The sequence below is a fragment of the Sebastes fasciatus genome, chromosome 4, assembly GCF_043250625.1.
Source record: "Sebastes fasciatus isolate fSebFas1 chromosome 4, fSebFas1.pri, whole genome shotgun sequence".
Taxonomy (NCBI): Eukaryota; Metazoa; Chordata; class Actinopteri; order Perciformes; family Sebastidae; genus Sebastes; species Sebastes fasciatus.
The window spans coordinates 1,577,783-1,598,567 of record NC_133798.1 but is presented as its reverse complement, the minus strand read 5'-3'; the positions used below and the strand labels follow the sequence as shown (position 1 = coordinate 1,598,567).

The following is a 20,785-nucleotide window of genomic DNA, read 5'->3' as shown; positions in this document are numbered from 1 at the left end:
ATGTGATGGAACTAAGTACATGTACTTAAGTACAATTTTGAAGTACTTGTACTTTACTTGGGTATTTCCATTTCCTGCTACTTTCTACTTCTACTCCACTACATCTCAGAGGGAAATGTACTTTTTACTGCACTACATTTATCTGACTGCTTTACACATTCATGTTTTGTATTAATAATCTGAATCAACTAATAAATTGTATTTATTGTAGATTAAGCTGCCAAGCAGTTAAGTATTTACAATTTGCCACACCATAACCAGCTGCAATATTCATGTGATGTATACAGTAATGCATCAATTATAATCAATAATATAATATGTATTATTCTGACATGGACCATTCTGCATAATGAGTACTTTGATTTTGAAACTTTAAAAGGGACTGTTTGTAACTTTCAGAAACGCTTGTTAACAGCGACACCTGTGGTCGTTAAGTTAACGAAAGTCAGCATTGGGCTCACGCTTGCTCGCTCTAAATAGACATGAATGAGCATCACTCAAAACAGTGAGGCGACACACGTCAGCTAAAAGCACAATATCACTCTATATTTCAGCTGCTTGGCAGTAATGTTAGCTGACCAGACGAAGGTCTCTCCATGAATCAATGCTGATCCTAGTGTTGGCTTTTCCTGCTTCAGCCTCCGGGGCTGAAGCAGGAAAAGAAACGTTATCGTCTCTGGCCGCACCCGGAGGGAGACACCGGCACCCGGTCGGAGACGATAACGTTTCTCTCTGTGGAGCCCCGTCACTTCATAAGACACAGGAAACCTCTGTTGGTCTGGAGGAGCTGCAGCAGTTATTTCTGCACAAACGTCCACTGTACATTCACTAGATATTCAAGTAGAGCTACGAAGTCTTCTGCAGAGTGGAGTGAGCGCACATGAACGTGAGGTGGAGCGAGAACGAGCGCGGTGTGTGAGTGAAGGCAAGCAGGCAGGCAGACGGGCAGAGTACAGCAGAGACTCCAGCCCTGGAGACCAAAGCTACGGTCTCCAACGCGTACTCCGACCGCAGCCAACACTGTTTAACAGACGGGCTTCACTAGATACAACCAATCTATATAGATATATATGATATAGAGATATATATCATATATCTATATAGATAGATATATATATCTATATCATATATAGATATATATATATATATTTGTCTTTATATCTTTATTTGTATAGTATAGTACTTTGCATACAAACATCTGTAGTGCTTCACACAATAAAATACGGTATATAAAAGCTGTAATGCGTGTCCAGTCATTCTTGTCACATGATGCCACGTTGTGAATTGAATTAGTAATAGTAAATATAGCCTATAAATTGTCATAAACACTGTTCTGCTAATCTGACAAAGATCATAAAATACAGTGGTGTAATAAAACAATGCAGCTGTGCCACATGTCATATTTAATTGACATCGCTTTAACATGGCGGCTCCGAGGTAACGACGTCTCATTTGTTAAATGCCTGTTGCCTCAGCTCCTATGTCCTCATGTCTCTTCCTCGCCTCCTCCGCTCGCATCTCCCGTGGAAGACGTGAGGAGGAGTCAAGGAAAGGAATCAAGGATATACAAACCGGGAAATGGGAAAGGCTTATAGATATGCACACCTGCTTGGGTCCACCTTGGAGGATCAGCAGCTCCTTGATAACGATTGGCTGGTAGACTTTCCCTAGAAGACCTCTGAGGGCCTTCTTGCAAGTTCGACATTCTTCAGCACTGAGCCCCTGCAGGTAAAACGTTTACAAGTAAGAAAAAAAAACAGATGGTTTTTATTTCTCTTGACTACACGCATCAAAAGAATTTTTGACCAAATCCCATCATATCCAGATGTGCTACCTTCTCCTCCTCTGTGCCACTTCTCTCTGCCCGGTGTGGCTGGTAGCCAAGCTGGCACAGTGCTGCCATCACGTCCCCCAGATGCCGTGTGAACACCAATGTGGCGAGTGATGACAGTTCTGCCAACTGCAATAGGACCTTCGTGGTGGTAAGAAGGCGGCGTTCCGCTGCTGGCACCGTCCCGCCGCGTACAAGTTTTTCCACCATGGCTCCAAACGCTGACCTGCGACCCAGTGACACACCCACTCCAGGGGCTGAGTATGGGCAGAGCCCCAGAGAAACCACAAACTGAAGAGCTGCTCCAAGCGTCTTCTGCTGGGTGACACTGAGGACATCAGGAGGTAAAGGTGGAGCCATCTCGGGGGTGCATTGTTTAGCTGCAGATGGAGCGGGGGTCTGCTTGAAAAGTTCCAGTTCAACAGAAAGGTGTCGTGCTAAGGTGAGGAGCAGTAGGAGACACTCCTGGACAAAGGCCCACGTGGCGTCTTCTGTATCACGGGAGAACCAGTCTGCCGCCGTCATCACCTCCTCCCTCAGCCTCCTCACCTCCTCAAAGCTGCTCTCACTCTGAAGCTGCTCCAGGAGAAGGGCCCTGTTGGCCCGCAGCGCTGCCAGGAGAGCCTCCTGATGGGAGGACTGAGCATCATGCACAGATGACTCTACAGACAATAGCACAGAACATTGCATTATGGTTGTGTACAGATTTGGAAATAAATGTTTTTGGTCTACCTGCCTCTGTGGCTGGTGGATCCCAAAATCTACCAACCACTCAATAGATAACCATAGTTTTTTGGGCTGTTTGGCTGGTGCTTATTTCCAACCCTGGTTGTGTAGGACTAATTCTGGTACAGGATTATTGATTGTATGTAGCCTGTTTTCCTGTGCTTCATCTGACAAATTATCAAGCACCGTCAGGGATAACGTCACAGACAAAAGACAAATAAATAACATGAATGTGTTAGCGAATGTGCAGCGGGTCAGCTCAGAATTAGGTTTATTTCGCCAAGTATATACATACATGGAATTTGAGTCTGGTTTTATGCAGCTCTCTCCATGTACTGACACAGAATATATATATAACAGAATAAAAGAATACAAAAAAAGTAAAATAAAATATCTATATACAAGTCAAGTGTTCTGCAAGTTGTAAACAATACAAACGGTGCAAAGAATGAAATATTGGATGATGTACATGGACTGGATGATTATGTACAGTGTGTACATGTGGAGATGTCTATATACTGTGTGTACACCGAGTAGGATTAATATATTTACATATGAACATATTACAGAAAAATGTGCATTAAAGACTGTAAATTATAATCTAAAAATGTGATCTGTAAATCTGGAAGAATGAGCTCATAGCTGAAGTTCACACAGTTGCTACCTCTCATTGTACTTTAATGTTACTGACTGAACAGCTGCACAATGGGGGCTTTAATCTCTGTCTTAACACATGACTGATAGAAATAACGTTATACTCAAAATACACACGTAGGCAAAATTGTTGGTACCCTTCCGTTAAAGAAAGAAAAACCCACAATGGTCACTGAAATACAGACATTGTTTTTGAATTATGATTCAGCAGAATCATTTTAAAAAACAAACTAATGAAACTGGCCTGGACAAAAATGATGGTACCCTTAACTTAATATTTTGTTGCACAACCTTTTGAGGCAATCACTGCAATCAAGCGATTTCTGTAACTCTCAATGAGACTTCTGCATCTGTCCACAGGTATTTTGGCCCACTCCTCGTGAGCAAACTGCTCCAGCTGTCTCAGGTTTGAAGGGTGCCTTCTCCAGACTGCATGTTTCAGCTCCTTCCACAGATGTTCAATAGGATTTAGATCAGGGCTCATAGAAGGCCACTTCAGAATAGTCCACTGTTTTGTTCTTAGCCATTCTTGGGTGTTTTTAGCTGTGTTTTGGGTCATTATCCTGTTGGAGGACCCATGACCTGCGACTGAGACCAAGCTTTCTGACACTGGGCAGCACATTTCGCTCCAGAATGCCTTGATAGTCTTGAGATTTCATTGCACCCTGCAGATTCAAGACACCCTGTGCCAGATGCAGCAAAGCAGCCCCATAACATAACCGAGCCTCCTCCATGTTTCACATTAGGTACAGTGTTCTTTTCTTTGTATGCTTCGTTTTTGCGTCTGTGAACATAGAGCTGATGTGACTTGCCAAAAAGCTCCAGTTTTGTCTCATCTGTCCAAGGGACATTCTCCCAGAAGCTTTGTGGCTTGTCAATATGCATTTTGGAAAATTCCAGTCTCGCTTTTTTATGATTTGGTGTCCTCCTCGGTTGTCTTCCATTAAGTCCACTTTGGCTCAAACAGTGACGGATGGTGCGATCTGACACTGATGTACCTTGACCTTGGAGTTCACCTCTAATCTCTTTGGAAGTTGTTCTGGGCTCTTTGGTTACCATTCGTATTATCCGTCTCTTCAATATGTCATCAATTTTCCTCTTGCGGCCACGTCCAGGGAGGTTGACTACAGTCCCATGGACCTTAAACTTCTGAATAATATGTGCAGCTGTAGTCACAGGAACATCAAGCTGCTTGGAGATGGTCTTATAGCCTTTACCTTTAACATGAAGGTCTATAATGTTCTTTCTGATCTCCTGAGACAACTCTCTCCTTAGCTTTCTGTGGTCCATGTTCAGTGTGGTACACACCATGATACCAAACAGCACAGTGACTACTTTTCACCCTTTAAATAGGCAGACTGACTGATTACAAGTTTGAAGATACCTGTGATGCTAATTACAGGACACACCTTAGTTTAACATGTCCCTATGGTCACATTATTTTACATCTTTTCTAGGGGTACCATCATTTTTGTCCTGGCCAGTTTCATTAGTTTGTTTTTTAAAATGATTCTGTTGAACCGAAATTCAAAAACAATGTCTGATTTTCATTAGTTAATTTTCAGTAAATTTTTATTTATTATTACTTTTGTCAGTTTCAAGTTATTTCAGTGACCATTGTGGGTTTTTCTTTCTTTAACGGAAGAGTATCAACAATTTTGCCTACGTGTGTACATGTAGGCTTCTGACTTTACAACTTCAAACTGGCATAGTGACTACGAAACACTCATTTATTCACGCTTCTTCAAATACGGTCCGTAATGCGTGCAAAGAGCTCTCCATGCCGTGCTGTACTTAAACACTATTTATTTCACCATCGGTTAACTGTATCGTTACTGTTACCTCTGTTATTATTATCGGGCTGTCAAACTAAGTTCTCCACTTACCGCCAAGAGGTTTGGTTAAAGTGTGAATCGCTGAGAGGATAGCTGAAGTCATCTCGCCATCACATAGACAACTGAACTTCACAGTCAAGTCTTGATACGATTACAGCACTTGTTTTAATCATGCCATGGATTGAATCATGGATGTACTATTCGGCTAAAAACATGCTGCATCTGAAAAGGCGCTGAAATTATACGTCACCACGCATCGTCCCGTAGATATGACGTAGAGCTAGCAAAGCAGAGCTAGCTAGCTAGCTAGCTCTGCTTTCATGCTACACTGGTCACACAAACTGAGCAAAGTTGTCTGTTGTCACTCATCAGGCAATAATAATGTGCTTTCCTACGCCGTGACAATAGTGTGGATAAAACATTAAGTTGTTAAATTCCTACTCATTTAGCGGCTGGCTAGTTAGCTAGCTAGCTCGCTATTTAGCTTCTTTGAATTTTAATGGCGGTTGGCAAAACCATGTTCTAGGCGACTTACCGCCATCTACTGGACCGTTCCTTTAATACAGCCACCTGCTGGAGCTGGAGGGTGGAGCAGCAGACTGGCAGGAAAACACAAATACTAAATTCTCAATATTATTCACAAACACTGCACATAAATAGGTAGAACAAACATTATTATCAAAAATAATGATTTGATGAATAATTACAAACACTGCACATAAATAGATAAAACAAACATTATTATAAAATAATGATTTGATTAATAATTACAAACACTGCACATAAATAGATAAAACAAACATTATTATAAAATAATGATTTGATTAATAATTCCACCACTGCACAGAGTGTTAAAAAAAATATTAGAAAAAGAGATTTAATGAATAACCACCACTGCATTGTTCATTTCCGTTCATTTATTAGTTTATCATAGGCACAGAGCATGTTAATGAAAATCAAAATACAGGATGCAAACATGAAGGAGTTAGCAAGAATTATGATTTCATTTCATTTCCATCCTTAGTCTCCAGGCATGTAACAATATACAGATAAAAATATACAATATAAACAAGTAGAAGAGACAAAATAAATTATGAAACATGGTACGTTAAAAGTGATCACAGTTCTGATTTGCCTTAAGCCATTGTTTGAGATGGGTCTTAAAGGTGGAATATGTAGGGCACTCCGTTATTGCGGTTGGTAAGCCATTCCAATATTTACTTCTCTTTACTGACAGTTTGACCAAATGTGGTGCGCCTATATGTGACACCTCACAGTCTCCTGTAGTGGTGGCCCAGGTGCCAATGCCACTGTCAGTCATCTGTTTAATGAAATAATTTAAAGGAGGTGGGGCAAGCACAAGCAAAGCCTTATACATAAAAGAAACATTTGGGAATTTTTTTCAATTCTCAAAGTTCAGTAGATTATATTTTTTGAGAATGACAAAATACACTTTCACTGCTTTCTTGAAAAGTAATTATATTAATTTAAAGGGACTGATGGTAACTTTTTACATGTATAAATCACCCGGGTCGGTTTACCATGCACGCTTGCGTGTGGCTACGCTGTTCAGACTCAGGCTCCAACACAAACTACACGGAAGCACCAAAACCGTAAAGTTATACCTAGTGAAGCCCGTCTGTTAAATAGTGTTGGCTGCGGTCGGAGTACGCGTTGGAGACCGTAGCTTTGGTCTCCAGGGCCGGAGTCTCTGCTGTACTCTGCTCCTCTGCCTGCCTTCACTCAGCTCGCTCCAGCTCATGTGCATGTGCCCACACTCCACACTGCAGAAGAGTTAGTTTAGTTCTGAGAATATCTAGTGAATGTACAGTGGATGTTTGTGCAGAAATAACTGCTGCAGCTCCTCCAGACCAACAGAGGTTTCCCGTGTCTTGTGAAGTGCTCCGCAGAGAGAAACGTTATCGTCTCCGACCAAAACTCCGGCGTCTCCCCCGTTCCCTCCGGCCGCGGTCGGGAGGCTGAGGCAGGAAAAGCCAACACTAGGATCAGCATTGATTCATGGAGAGACCTTGGTCTGGTCAGCTAACATTACTGCCAAGCAGCTGAAATATAGAGTGATATTGTGCTTTTAGCTGACGTGTGTCGCCTCACTATTTTGAGCGATGCTCGTTCATGTCTATGTAGAGCGAGCACAAGCGAGCAACAGGACGCTGACTTTCGTTGACTTAACGGCCACAGGTGTCGCTGTTAATAAGCAATTTCTGATTCTTACAAACAGTCCCTTTAAGTGTTGTTACACCTGTAGTGACCAGTTAGTAAAACAATACTCAATGTGTGAAAAAATCTGAGTGTAAAAACATGTTGGCGGCATTAAAGCTTCAGTAGTCAGTATATTTTTGGCATCAGTAGGCAAAAATTCCATAATAACCTTTCAGCATATTGTAATTCAAGTGTTCTGAGAGAAAATTAGACTTCTGCACCTCGTCATGGCTCTGTTTTCAGGCTTTAGAAAATATAGATGGGAGACTTTGACCAATCACAGGTCATTTCAGAGAGAGAGAGCGTTCCTATTGGCTGTGCTCCGGCTGGTGGGCGGTGCTTGGTATTTCCTCAGCAGATCTCAACATGGCTGCCGGGTCACAAACTTTCTCATTTTACAGCTAGACAGTACAATACAAGATGATTCTGAAAACATCTGAGGAGAGATATAGAGAGATGAAGTCCCGCCCCTTCCGGTGGACCACCATGGGACCTTATTTTGGAAAAAATATGTACGGTAGTCAACGGCAACAAGAGACAAATGTTGTTTGGATCCTATTTGAATTGCTCAATGAATCCCACATATGATGTTTGTCAATTTAAAACATCATTTTGCAAGTAAAGAAAGTCTAAGTAAAGTATAAGACTGAAAATACGTAATTAGAAAGACTACACATCCAAAAGTGGCGTTTTTAACTCTTTTAAAATCATATTTTAGCCACTGCGGCTTTAAACAAACTTCACCCAACATATAACATCTTATGATTCGTTATTATTACGTTAAAGCTATGTGTCACACTCCACACCTCACACACTGCTAGTTTTGTCAAAGCTCTCCTACAATACCATTGTGATGACGTAGTCAGTGAGTGGAATCTTGTTTTGCGTCTTTACTCCATTTAGTACGGTAAAACGACGTGGTGCAGAGCAAATCAGGGGCCTGTTATTTGATTGGCGCTCTTCGAGAGTATTTACGGTACTCCGCTAACGACTGAAGACCCGCTGAAATTCAAAGTTGGAGGAGGAGACCTGCAGGAGACTCACTGAGCATACACCAGTTGACCTGTTCACTACACACTTCTTCTCAGGTAAGACAAAAACGACTTGCTGAGCATGTACATGACTCTGCTAACTCTGTTAAGACAGCGTGGTCCTGCTAACGTTAGCTAGCGATAGCTTGAAGTGAGCTCACCAGAAGGACTCAAAGCACAGTGTTGCTAACGTTAGCTCCTTTAGCTAGTTTCAAGTGTACATGTTTTCACTGCTCGGGGACGGAACAGTACCACTGGCTAATGCACTGTAACTAGCTCTGGGGTTCTTGTAGTGTGGGCCGTGTTAACCAGATAACACTATGTAGGTTAACTAGCGAGCAGCGAGCTGAGCTGACCCGCTGGGCGTTGTCACGGATCATTGGATTTGTGCTAATGCTGAAGCGTTTTGATCCAATATTAGAGTTTCCTCTGTCTGTGTCAAAACGTGTGAAATGTAGCTGCAGTCATTTTAGCCAGGTCTTTTCCATGGCTTGGCTAACGTTAGTTCTATGATCTTAACGTTAGCCCATCATCATTACCTGCATGTCCTTGTTAAGAAATCTCCTTTGTATCTGGTTTTGAACTCTCACGGGGCAGTTTGAATCCTAGGAAGCAGCTGTTTGAGAGAGGAAGAAGTAGTAAATAAACTGACGTGGCTTGACGCTGTTTTAGTAAAAGGTTTCTGTTCAATAACATCTGATGCAGTCTGTCATGTCACTGTTTGCAGCTCAGTATGGAAGCTGGCGAGGGAAATGGTGGCAAGTTGAAAAGACAGAGAACACCTCTGTCAGATTCTGAAGACAATGTCCTCCCACCATCAGGTTTGTTTGTGCCTCTATTAACAAGAATGTAAAGGTTCATAACTTTATCATTTTCACAGCAGTCTTTGCAGTTATATTTGTGACTTTTGTCGTTGTTCATCTTTCTGTCTGATGTCTCAGAGGTGAATGATGACCAGAAGCGGCGGCGTCTGGAAGCAGCTGGCCAGGAGAATCGCAGTCCACAACCATCCACCTCTGGACGGCTAACTGAGCAGGAGACCAAGGCAGACACACCGATGGTTCTTCCAGTCCAGTCCCCAGTCCAGCAACTCACCCAGCGACCAGAGGGTAATCCTAAATATTTTGTCCTGCATATTTTTATCAACGTGGATAGACTAAATAGTAGAAACATATCCTCAGTATAATGCAATGCAAGTCAACAGACTACTGTTCACAAACTACAACCCCACCTTAAAGTTGCATCAACACCTCTAAAGGATTCAACAAAAAACATTTATGAAGGTAGAATTTATCGCAGGTCTGTTGTATTAGTTTAAGCTAGGTGGACCTAATAAACAGGAAATCAGTCTGTACATACAAGAGAATGGCTGAGTATTTTGGGAGTGTTTATGGCACTGTTCAAGATGGTGACATGTCAAGGCAACAGTCAAGCTGGATTATATGCATGCTAGAGAAGAACTACTATTGTCAAGGCGCTGATCCATCTGTGTGGAGCCAGTGTGACAGTGTGTTCGATAAATACTGAAGTTTGTTGTTTTAGGGGGAGCTCCTCTGGCCCAGCGGCGCCTGTTGGATCCTGGGGCTGACGGCTTCAGAAAGTATCTCCTTGGTGAGGATACAAATGAATACACACATTCAAAAACCTCTGCGAATGAACATCAGACTTGTCACTGTTGAATACACAGTTACTTTTGTGTTTTCTATTTTCTATTCTTTTACAGACATTGAAACGATAATAGCTGGAAGTCAATATAATGACCTATCAAATGCATAGACTAAAATGGTCTCTGGCATTCAGCTCAGATCTAACAGCGGCCAGAGGGCCAAGCCTGGGGTAGTAAGGTCGGACTCCAGCTCACAGTCAGTTAAAACATTTGCCACACCCAGCTGCAAAGTCCTTAATAAAAACAACTAGTGCAGAAAGGCTAAACTCCGGCTAAATTGATTGTGACAAGGGTTGCAAAGGGATGGAAGTCAAGTTTGGGAATTTGGGGATTTTTGCGCAATTTGAATATAAATATACATTTAAATAGTGAACTTAATTGGGGGGAAGGTCTTATGGCATGTTTTGTAAGGGTGCTCCGATCAATCGTTCACTGATCGTTATCGGCCGATATTCAATCTAAATAGTTTGATCGGTGGTCTTTGCAAAGGCCGATCAGAAGACACATCGATTCTGAATTGAAACTTTTTCAATACTTATTTGCTTTCTCGCCTGCTCTTTAATTCGCTCTAAGAATGACACAGCTGAACACACACAGGCCTGGTGCTGCAGAGCTCTGCGGCCGGCAAGCCACCTGCAGCGGTAGTTTCACCGATCTATTTTGTCCGTGAGCCACAAGAAAACACTGATAATCGATTAGAAAACGATACAGGCCAAAAGAATACAGTGTATTATATATGATACAAGTTAGCTGTCTGTCTGATCTATCGCAGGGAAACCTGGAGGCAGGAGGAGAGAGAGAATCCAGGTGATTAGTACAAGCAGATACTAAGGCAAAACATTATCCCGCTGTACCCCTTACATTTATCTAACAAAATATTCTGCTTCAATCCATATTGCTATTTAACCTTTCAAAAACAACATTTTCACTGCGGTCAAAAAACACAAAGAGAGGCACGCACCTGTATTAACGGGTGGCATAGCAGCAATCTAACAGCACCATAAATTACATTCCTATAACCACAATAACACAAAATCATATTTTTCCCATTGTTTTAGGATGATGACATAAGATTTGAAGACATTTTTTCAAAGCTTCATTTGAAAACCTCAATAAAAGCTTTGAATGTTAAAAAAAAGAAAGGCATTTGGTACAGCCCTAGTGTCTGCTCATGATATGGTCAATGTTTGTTTATATCTGCATATGACATAATAAATAAAGCCTGACCAAATAATCCCTATATTTCCATTTTATTCCTTTTCCTATAGAAAGTTTCCACCTTAAATATTCCCGTAATTTTGCAACCCTAATTGTGACATGAGTTCAGTTATATCAGTACTGAGGCAGGCAAGAGATTAAGAGTCGGTTAGAAAAGAAGGTTGACGAAACGTGCGACTGCGTTATAAAAAAGTGAGGGAACCATATTTTTAGTGTGTTGCTTACTTGAATATGTATGTAGATTTTCTTATTGTAATAATTTTGATATTTTTTAGATCATTTTGTCATAAATAATTTGTATCATAGAAATTAATGAACTGAACATTCATAATATTTGAATTGATGGGACATCCATTTTCCACAAGAGCCAAAATGCTTTATTGGCATTGTGCTACAAAAACAAACAAAACTTCACAAATGAAAACTACAGTGAGACCGTTAACTCATTTCTAGAGAGAATCAATGTAACATTGGAGAAGAGCGTTTACAGGTCAGCTTATTTTGTTGCCCAACAATGCCTGGCAGGTGTAGCTTCCTGTAATGATTTTTTTTGATAAGATCCTGCATTGAAATGTTTGTTGTACTGTGGATGCTTAAGATTAGTATTAGAGCCATGCTTGGATCTGCCAAACCTCCAGCAGGCATATTTAAGCAATGGGGAGACGGCCAGAAAAGGACATTCAATGTCAGGCAGCTCGCTCAGAGGTGCTGGGAAAAATTAATAAAAAGTTGTTGTTTTAGTTTTAATAAATGTCAAGGACAGCTCAAATTATCTTGAAGTACCATACTGCTGTAATGTATGGGAAAATATACATATCAGATTGGAACTTAATTTCTATATATGGAACAATGTTACCTTTTGATTGGGATATTGCTACCAATTTCTAGATTTAAATTTGACATAATTTCTATTTATGTTTGAAAGTGAGTCTCTATAAATGTTTTCCCTTCAGGTGAGGGAGAATTTAATCAGCGAATGGAGTGTTTTAAAGTGCCAATCTTCCAGGCTGGACCCAACCTCACACTGCGCCCTGCCAACCCCCCCCCGCGGACCTGCTCCAACTTGGTGTCTGCCGTTCAGCAGAAACTCCAAGGCACTCCTGCACCCAGCTCCGGGCAGGCTTCTCACATTCGCCAGGTTGGTTCAGAGGCTTTTTTACAGAATGTATTAGCAGTACCTAAATGACTTGCATCAACACCATTCTAGAGCTCAAGCTCTTTTACTGAGATGGGCAAATGAACTCAAAAGTCTGGTGATATAAACCATTTACACACATATATTATATAATATATCAGTACTCCTCAATGGTGTCCATAAATCTTTCTAAACTAAAGCTACTAGCAGCTGCAGTACCCTAATTATATGAATTTAAGAATGAATTAACTGATTTATACTTCGTACATAAAATGTCATTCATTCCCCGGAGCACCTGTAGAGTTTATGTCTTCCGTGGTTTCACTGATCAGGAACGGGAACGGGAGTTGAGCCGGTTGCATTTCCAACCAATCAGTGAGAATGCCTGGCTGAAAAGGAGCACCTCTGATCCCTTGTTATCTAAGGTGGGTTTGTGATCATGATGTTTTTGTCACAACTGTCAGTAGTGTCTTGTCATACTTAATTTTCTATTATATTGAAGAGGGGTGTAAGTAAATATCCCTACACATGAGTATTGCGATAATATGTTTTGCAATACTGTATCGATTCTCCCAAACGTTGTATCGATTTTTAATTAACCTCTTCTGGTTAAACCTGACGGCCCGCCGGCAGACCCGGCCGCTATTCTATCTTTCGGACATTGTAGCAGGCCCTAAAAGCTATAGTTTTAAAGCTAGAGTGAAGGTACTGGCACCATAAACCAACTGAAAATAAAACTAGAAAACCTAATGAATCCATCGGTACCAACCATGTCATGCTAACTTGTTGCAAAGGAGGCTAAATAACGCTCAAAATTTATACTTAATTTTGGTGAGGAAAAACTGTCATGGCCATTTTTAAAGGGGTCCCTTGACCTCTGACCTCCAGATCAGTGAATGAAAATGGGTTCTATGGGTGCCCACGAGTCTCCCCTTTACAGACATGCCCACTTTATGATAATCGCATGCATTTTTTTAATGCAGTATAAATGTGTTATTTTCACTTATACTAAAATGATGTGTTTGAATATTTCTGCATACTGGGGTCCCTAAACAGTCAATGAATTACATACGTTGGGTATGACTGTCATGTGTGATGATGTTCCCAATTCACATAGTGACTTTACTCAAATTTCAAATTCATGGTGTGTCTTTATACTATGACAGTTTTCGTCAAATTAGATTTGAAAAGAAATTGACATATATTGCCGTTCTTACAGTATCGCAATATATTGAATCGTTACCCCTGTATCATGATACGTATCGTATTGCCAGATTCTTGCCAATACACAGCCCTAATATTGAAGTAGATGTAGATGTGGTTGACTTGGCTCATAAAAAATCGACGAGATCAAACTCACTCAGTCTTGACTGTTTTCAGCATTTCTCTGATGCTGATAGATGAGAAGTGGGTCTACGTGGCCGTTTTGTTCTTGGACTGCCATGGTAGAAGGACTGCATTCATATACAGTATAGTGCTTTTCTAGTCTTGACAACCACTTTACAACACAAGCCAGCATTCACTACATACACTGGTGGTAGAGAGAGACACGACTGCAGGGGCCAGGGATCGAACCACCGACCTTCTGATTAGTGCTCTACCTCCTGAGCTCCAGCCGCCCATTAAAGCTGAAGTAGGCGAGATTGGAGCAAATATGATTTAAAAAGTTATTTTTATAAAACGGTCGCTATATCGTGACAGTAGTACATGAAGCAGGTAACCTGGAAAAAATCATGTTCCTCTGTGTCCTCCGGTGCTCCTAACGGCATCTGCAAGATTTCACAGACCGGAGGAAAACAAGCAGTAAGAGCTGATCTGAGGTCTGCTGTCCAGCTGCCGTCTATGAGAGCCGGCTGTCAATCACTCGCCGACTCCGACCAAACGGTCAAACTAGGCAGCGCTGATCAAATATGAATCAATATTATGTTACGTTAATGTCTATTTCTTTCCTCAGATGTACTCAGAATCATCTTGTAGTGCACGGTTTAGCTGTAAAATGAGAAAGTTTGTGATGCATTGTAAAATTGTAAAATCTGGTGAAGGAACGCCAGTCACAGGCTAGATTTCCTAAAGCCTGAAAACAGAGCCATGAGAAGGAAATAAAATATACTGCCTACTGCCACTTTAAGTGACATACGATGGTTATTAAACATTTACAAATAGGATGTCCCCTTTGGCTGACATAGTACGTTCAGAGTAACAATGACATACTCTACAGATCAATGACAACTCCTATTTTGAATAGTTTTTTTGTGGATGTATTTTTATGTTTAGTGAGTCATTTACCCAGTTTGTTGAGATTTCTTTTACACACCAGTTTATGTAACATTGGCAGGTATGGAGCCCTTGTGTCCCATCATCTTCCTACACCTGGGCTCCTAAACCTATTTTAAGTCTGGTGTTGTTTTGGGGAAATTGGCTGTTCACACAACGGATTATCTTTTCACTTCACACATCATGATCAGTAGTGAACCTTAACTGTCTGATCTGAGATGTCATAGCAAGACCAGAACAAGGTGAGCAACTGCTTCACAGAAATCCCAGATTCCCGTTTTGTTTCATAGATTTTATTGAAATGATATGATCTCTGTAATTTGCAGGGATAACTATGTATTCCATAGAGTCACCTTTGAGGTGTTTGGGAACATGTATATGTGTTTCTCTGGTTGTTGGACGCATGGCCTAAATCTCAATAACTGCAAGATGCACTATTACGTTACTTTTCTTTTAGTTTGTTTCATGTTTATCGGTGTAATGTAATCAAAGTAAATATACAAAGCTCTGCATCACTACCTCTTAGTTCTGTTTCTTTGTGCTGATATTGTTGCTTCCAGCAGATAGATGGTGATGCAGAGATGAAAGATGCCAGCTTCCCTGGAGCTTCTACATCACATGCAGAGAAGCAGTCTTCAGATGGGACAGGTACCGTCCTCATTAATACACACCAGGACTTTAGCAGACAGACGGTAGCCATAGAAGTAGGAATGTCCTAAACTGATCTGCAGGACCAATATGTACTCGGAGTATGACAATTGTAAAAACAAAACCCAACACTACTCTTTTAAAGTAGTTATCTATTCCCAAACAGTGATGCACCTGATCCACAGTCACTAAAGTTGGAGCACTACAATTTTATAAACCTGCTAGAACAATATAGTATAAAGTTTGTAGTACAACCCTAAACATGCTGTTGTTTGGTCATCTACACTTCAGAAGTGATGTGTAGTTACAATCTGATGTTACTTTACAAGTAGAGTAATGATCGCAAACACTTCGACAGTGAGGTATACTAGGACTTCACCTCACCATTATTTTATCGATTAATCTAACGACTAATTGATTGATTATTCTGAAGATTTTTTTGTTTAATTCCGATTAATATAACCCTTAATTTACCCCAAATAAATATAAAAAATGTTCTTATTAATATTTCAATATTGTGTTTATTCATATTCTCTTAAAAACAAACAAATGTAACAGGATAATAGACCATACCGGTCAGATGCCTGATCAGAATACTAGACCTCAAGTTCAAAAGGATTGCTGTGACACATACTGTAGATTAATTGAATCACTGTCAGCAACCCTTTCCCTGAACTGGACAATCAGTACTTATACTAAAGTACTTGACTTAAAACTTAAAGGTCCCATATTGTGCTCAGTTTCAGGTTTGTGCTTGTATTGTGTTTCTACTAGAACATGTTTACATTCTGTAATGTTCAGGCAACAGTTTGGGTCCATGTGTACTTCCTGTCAGCTGATGCATTCACATACATTGCAACAGGAAATAAACTGGGACGCATTTAGAATGTTTGTTTGAAGGTACTGTTTGTAACTTCTTACACGTATAAATCGGGTCGGTGTCTCATCTGCACTCACGTGTGGCTACACTGTTTCAACACAAACTACAAAAGCACCAAAACCGCAAAGTTCTATCTAGTGAAGCCCGTCTTGCAAAACAGTGTCAACTCTTCCTGCTCCAGCCTCCCGACCGTGGTCAGAAGACACAGGGGAGACCGTAGCTTTGTTCTCTAGGGCCGGAGTCTCTGCTGCTCTGCTCCTCTGCCTGCCTGCTTGCCTTCACTCACGCACCGCGCTCGTTCTTGTTCTCACTCGCTCCACCTCTCACCTACATGCGCGCACACTACATACTGTAGAAGACGAGAGTCTGAAGCAGAAAACACAGTATCAGCATTGATTCACGGAGAAACATTTGTTTGGTCAGCTAACATTACTGCCAAGCAGCTGAAATATAGAGTGATATTGTGCTTTTAGCTGACGTGTGTCGCCTCACTATTTTGAGCGATGCTCGTTCATGTCTATGTAGAGCGAGCGCGAGCAACAGGACGCTGACTTTCATTGACTTAACGGACACAGGTGTCGCTGTTAACAAGCAATTTCTGATTCTTACATAGAGTCCCTTTAAAACTGTGAAATGCTCTATATATTGTAGATTTGTGACATCACAAATGGACAGAAATCCTGATGGCTTGTCTCAAAAGCAGTTTCTGAATAAGGGCTGTGTGGATTGAGCGTTTTGATACTTTCACACTAGTGAAAGCAATTTATAATATAAATCTCACTTTTTACAATATGGGACCTTTTTTAAATGGTTATGATATGGATTGATTTAATCACTAGAGCAATATGCAGTTAAGATAATCACTGGCAAATGTATTTTGGCATCAGTGTGGGGCAAGGGAAATAATTGAAACGACGCACAGTCTGTAGCGTTAGTTTAAACCATTTTCTCACTCATACAGCAGCGGTGCAGAAATTACTTTTAACATGAGGGCGACGAAGAACACATTGAAACGCATGTTGATAATCCGAATATATCATGCTTTAGTCAGGACAAAAAGTAAACAGGACATGAGGCTGTCTTGCTGCCGCTGCCCTCTTGACAAAGCGCTCTGGGATGCTTTTGCTTTCGGAAGTGTTCGTGCATAACAGTGGTACTGCAGTGATAAGCCATTTCCAATATACAGACTTTACAGAACACAACGTTGTTGGGTCTCTGTCTAAAATACTTCCCCACTTCGGGATTGGGGGTGAGATTGTTGAGCTCCTGCTTGTTCTCCGGGGGAATGCATGCTTTGATTGGGTGCAGCCATTCTTGCGGTGCATCGACACACGTTATGCAAATCGACGTCGATTATGTTGGAGAATCGCTCCAGCCCTAAGGTACAGACTTTCATTTTCAAATGAAAAAAGAGCACCGATTTCAGATCAGTAGTCAACCAATACCCTAAGTTTAAGTGCCAGAATCAATATCAGGATAGAAAGCTTGTGATTAGTGCACCCCTACTGTGTTTTCTTTACAAGTACAAAGAGAGATGGCACATTTCTAAAATTCAGTCCTTGCGTTCTTTATCATGCCAGATGTTTCCTTTGTCAATGTGTGTTGTTTTTCCCAACACAATCAGTATCTTACACTAAGGAATTTAAATAGCTTTCAACGCCTTCTTCGTATAAATTAATACACCGATCAGCCATAACATTATGTCAGCACGGGCACCCTGACCGGTCTGCGGCTATGCAGCCCCATACGCAACAAACTGCTCCTCACTGTGTGTTCTGACACCTTTCTATCAGAACCAGCATTAACTCTTTCAGCAGTTTGAGCTCCAGTAGCTCTTCTATTGGATCAGACAACACGGGCCAGCCTTCGCTCCCCACGTGCATCAATGAGCCTCGGGTCTGACCCTGTCGCCGGTTCACCGGTTTTCCTTCCTTGGACCACTTTTGGTAGGTCCTGACCACTGCAGACTGGGAACATCCCACAAGAGCTGCAGTTCTGGAGATGCTCTGACCCAGTTGTCTAGACAGCTCTATCTGGCCCTTGTCAAAGTCGCTCACATCCTTACGCTGGCCTATTTTCTGCTTCCAACACAAAGTTCAAAATGTTCATTTGCTGTCTAATATATCCCCCCCCACTGTCAGGTGCCATGGTAACCAGATAATCCATGTTATTCACTTCACCTGTCAGTGGTCTGAATGTTGTTAATGTTATGGCTGATCAGTGTACATATTAATTGTCAGTACCTACTCAAAAGTATCCCAAGTATGAAGTTTAGGTAGCCTAGTGTTAAGATGTGAGTTTACTTTTTCAACAGGCGAAAGGGCACCCGCAGACTCTGAAGCTCCTGAAGAGTCTGTAGAGCTTGAAAACTCTGAGGGTCGGCTGCACATGGAATGGATGGAGCAAAGTACTCATCGACCTGATAAAGTCAGGGAGGAGACAGGAAATGAAGAAAAGCAGCTAGGGACCCAACAACCGCAGACCCAGACTGTATTGAAGTTGTCTTTTAGCGAGGATCAGAGTTGCTCCAAAGCACCTTTCAGTGAGGACCAGAATGTGTCCGAGTTGCCTACAGGTGATGAGCAAAGCTTGCTAGAATCAACTCGTACAGAAGTTGATGTTTCCATAGGAACTGAACAGGGCGGGTCTGAGATGTTTTCATGGGAAGAAATTGATGGTTCTTCATACAGCGAAGAGGGGATCGAGCCTTCAACAGATGAGGAGTTACGGTCCTGGAGATATCCTCAAGGCAAGGTGTGCAAGGAGGAAGAGTCTATCATAGCTGAAGAACAGGAGGAAGATGAGGACAGGCAGCTGGAATCATCCAGAGTGGAAAAAGAGAATAGAGGCAGTGTTGCAGATCACAGTGAACCCTCTGACATCCAGGATGGTGAATGTTATTGGGGTAATGTCTCTGCTGAGATTGCTGGCTCCTCTGAAATGCAGGAACATAAGAAACCTAGACCTGAGGAGGATGAGTCAGAAAGCTGTTTAGAAGACTTTGTGAAAGACCGCTCTAATTTAAACAGACACATTTTGGAGACAGAGGAAATGGAGCTAGATGCAGTAGATGAAAGGCAGGGTGTTGTAGAAGAAATGCCCACGGTAGAGGGAGGAGAAAGCTCAAAGAAAGTCACCTTTATCCTGGAGCCTGAGCTAATCAATGACTCCACCCTGTCTGAGACCAATACCTCCAGGGAGTCCAGGGCAGAGACAAGTATGTCAGGTGAGAACAGTAAGAAGGTGAAGGTGTGAGCTCCCGAGGACACCTTAGGAGAAGTAGAGCACATGGGTGAAATAGTTAGTTGGTAAGACAGAAATCACTGACCATTGGTAAACTGCATATGCTGGGTTCATATTGAGCGCAGCATGTTTTCTAGATCACAGGGTGACTAAAGGTTTGAACATGCTTCTCCACACTGCAAATATGCACAGATGTTATTTGGGAAAAATTCCTATGTCTGTTTCTGTTTTACTTGAAAGTGTATATCTTTGCAAATCTAAATTTGTCAGCTTAAGTGTGTTGGCTAATATTTATTAGTAGAGAGACCAATATGGGGTAGGGCTGACCCGAATGCTTCGAAGCTTCCTCCACTGCCATGGTCTTGGCAATTGCTTTTATGTAAGTATGTAATAATAATGTTTAAATCCCAAAATAGCCCATGAAATAAGGAATAATCCCACTAAATTATTCATATTCAACATTAATTATCAGTAACTATCAGACGGATATCGCTGTTTGTTGTGTGTAGAGGTGCTTGTGTGTATGGCAGCGGCACTGTCTTGGGCACTGAAACGGGAGATGGACAGAAGAACATGTCAGACTGCCACACCATGAAGCTTAAAATACCTTCCAATATTTCTCACTGAAGCTTCAAAGCCCAGAAAATCGTATTCGGGACAGCCCTAATGTGGGGCCACAAGCACACTGTTGGTATTGCACAGGTGCCCTTGAGGGAATAAATGTATCTGGGCATAAACCTGAAACAAGATGGGTGGCTTTGTTTCAGAAAGGGCCTTATACATTTGTGAATGTTTCTTTCCACAGATGCTGAACTGAGCTCTCATGATGAGACCAATACCGCTGAAATAATTGACCAGATGTTCGAGGAGGTGCTGGAATATGCTGGAAGGATAGAGGAGGAGAGGGGGGATGATGAAGACACTGGGGACCACGACAGTGGCATTGGCGTTAACTCTGGAGACAAAGATAAGATGGACACAGAGTCAGAGAAGGAGAAAGAAGACGGGGAGTCCAAGGAAGAAGAACATGATGAGAGCAAGAAGCTTGAAAGCAACAGAGATGAGCTGCTGACTTTTCCTCACAGCGGCATTCTCTCTCCTCTCAGCGAGTCTGTAGAGGCTGTGGTCACTCCTCTGGTAAGAAAAATTCATAACTTTGAGCTGAACTTTCTGATAAATTCAGAACCTGGAAAAATATTAAATGTTCCATATTCCACCAACAGCGACTGGCAGCAAGCCAGGAGTCCAATCCTCCCTCTCTGCTCTGGACTCCAGGACAGACCGTCGTTGAATCTGCTCCTCTATACAGGTAATGACAACATAGCCATTTGTACAAGTTATGTTTGGAATAAACCCAGATTGAATTCTCTGTCTTGAATCATCAGTTGTAGTCTTTTGTCAGACAACAGAGCTGTGACACATCT

At 41.6% G+C, this 20,785-nt stretch overlaps 2 protein-coding genes and 2 long non-coding RNA genes across 12 annotated transcripts in view; 2 read left to right on the top strand and 2 right to left on the bottom strand.

Moving 5' to 3' along the window:
• The window catches only part of tango6 (transport and golgi organization 6 homolog (Drosophila)), a 54,239-nt gene extending 48,929 nt beyond the window's left edge, over positions 1 to 5,310 (bottom strand). Inside the window, exons 1-3 of the mRNA XM_074634125.1 lie at positions 5,098 to 5,310; positions 1,835 to 2,493; positions 1,606 to 1,722 (exon numbers count right to left, since the gene is read on the bottom strand). Of these exons, the coding sequence (XP_074490226.1) occupies positions 1,606 to 1,722; positions 1,835 to 2,493; positions 5,098 to 5,149 (828 nt within the window). The 5' untranslated portion in view covers positions 5,150 to 5,310. The remainder of the gene's footprint in view (positions 1 to 1,605; positions 1,723 to 1,834; positions 2,494 to 5,097) is intronic.
• Positions 1 to 20,785, bottom strand: part of LOC141766937 (uncharacterized) — a 216,260-nt gene that overhangs the window by 154,679 nt on the left and 40,796 nt on the right. The gene's annotated exons all lie outside the window — the stretch shown is intronic.
• The window catches only part of LOC141766935 (uncharacterized), a 121,069-nt gene that overhangs the window by 63,542 nt on the left and 36,742 nt on the right, over positions 1 to 20,785 (top strand). The gene's annotated exons all lie outside the window — the stretch shown is intronic.
• Positions 8,198 to 20,785, top strand: part of anln2 (anillin, actin binding protein 2) — a 31,205-nt gene continuing 18,617 nt past the window's right edge. For 4 of the 8 annotated variants that reach the window (XM_074634117.1, XM_074634115.1, XM_074634116.1 and 1 more), the window contains exons 1-10: positions 8,198 to 8,354; positions 9,025 to 9,118; positions 9,239 to 9,406; positions 9,840 to 9,908; positions 12,135 to 12,319; positions 12,649 to 12,741; positions 15,151 to 15,238; positions 18,433 to 19,344; positions 20,167 to 20,498; positions 20,585 to 20,670. In XM_074634117.1, the coding sequence (XP_074490218.1) occupies positions 9,031 to 9,118; positions 9,239 to 9,406; positions 9,840 to 9,908; positions 12,135 to 12,319; positions 12,649 to 12,741; positions 15,151 to 15,238; positions 18,433 to 19,344; positions 20,167 to 20,498; positions 20,585 to 20,670 (2,021 nt within the window). In that variant the 5' untranslated portion in view covers positions 8,198 to 8,354; positions 9,025 to 9,030. The remainder of the gene's footprint in view (positions 8,355 to 9,024; positions 9,119 to 9,238; positions 9,407 to 9,839; positions 9,909 to 12,134; positions 12,320 to 12,648; positions 12,742 to 15,150; positions 15,239 to 18,432; positions 19,345 to 20,166; positions 20,499 to 20,584; positions 20,671 to 20,785) is intronic. The other 4 variants (XM_074634120.1, XM_074634118.1, XM_074634114.1 and 1 more) reach the window with 3 other exon arrangements.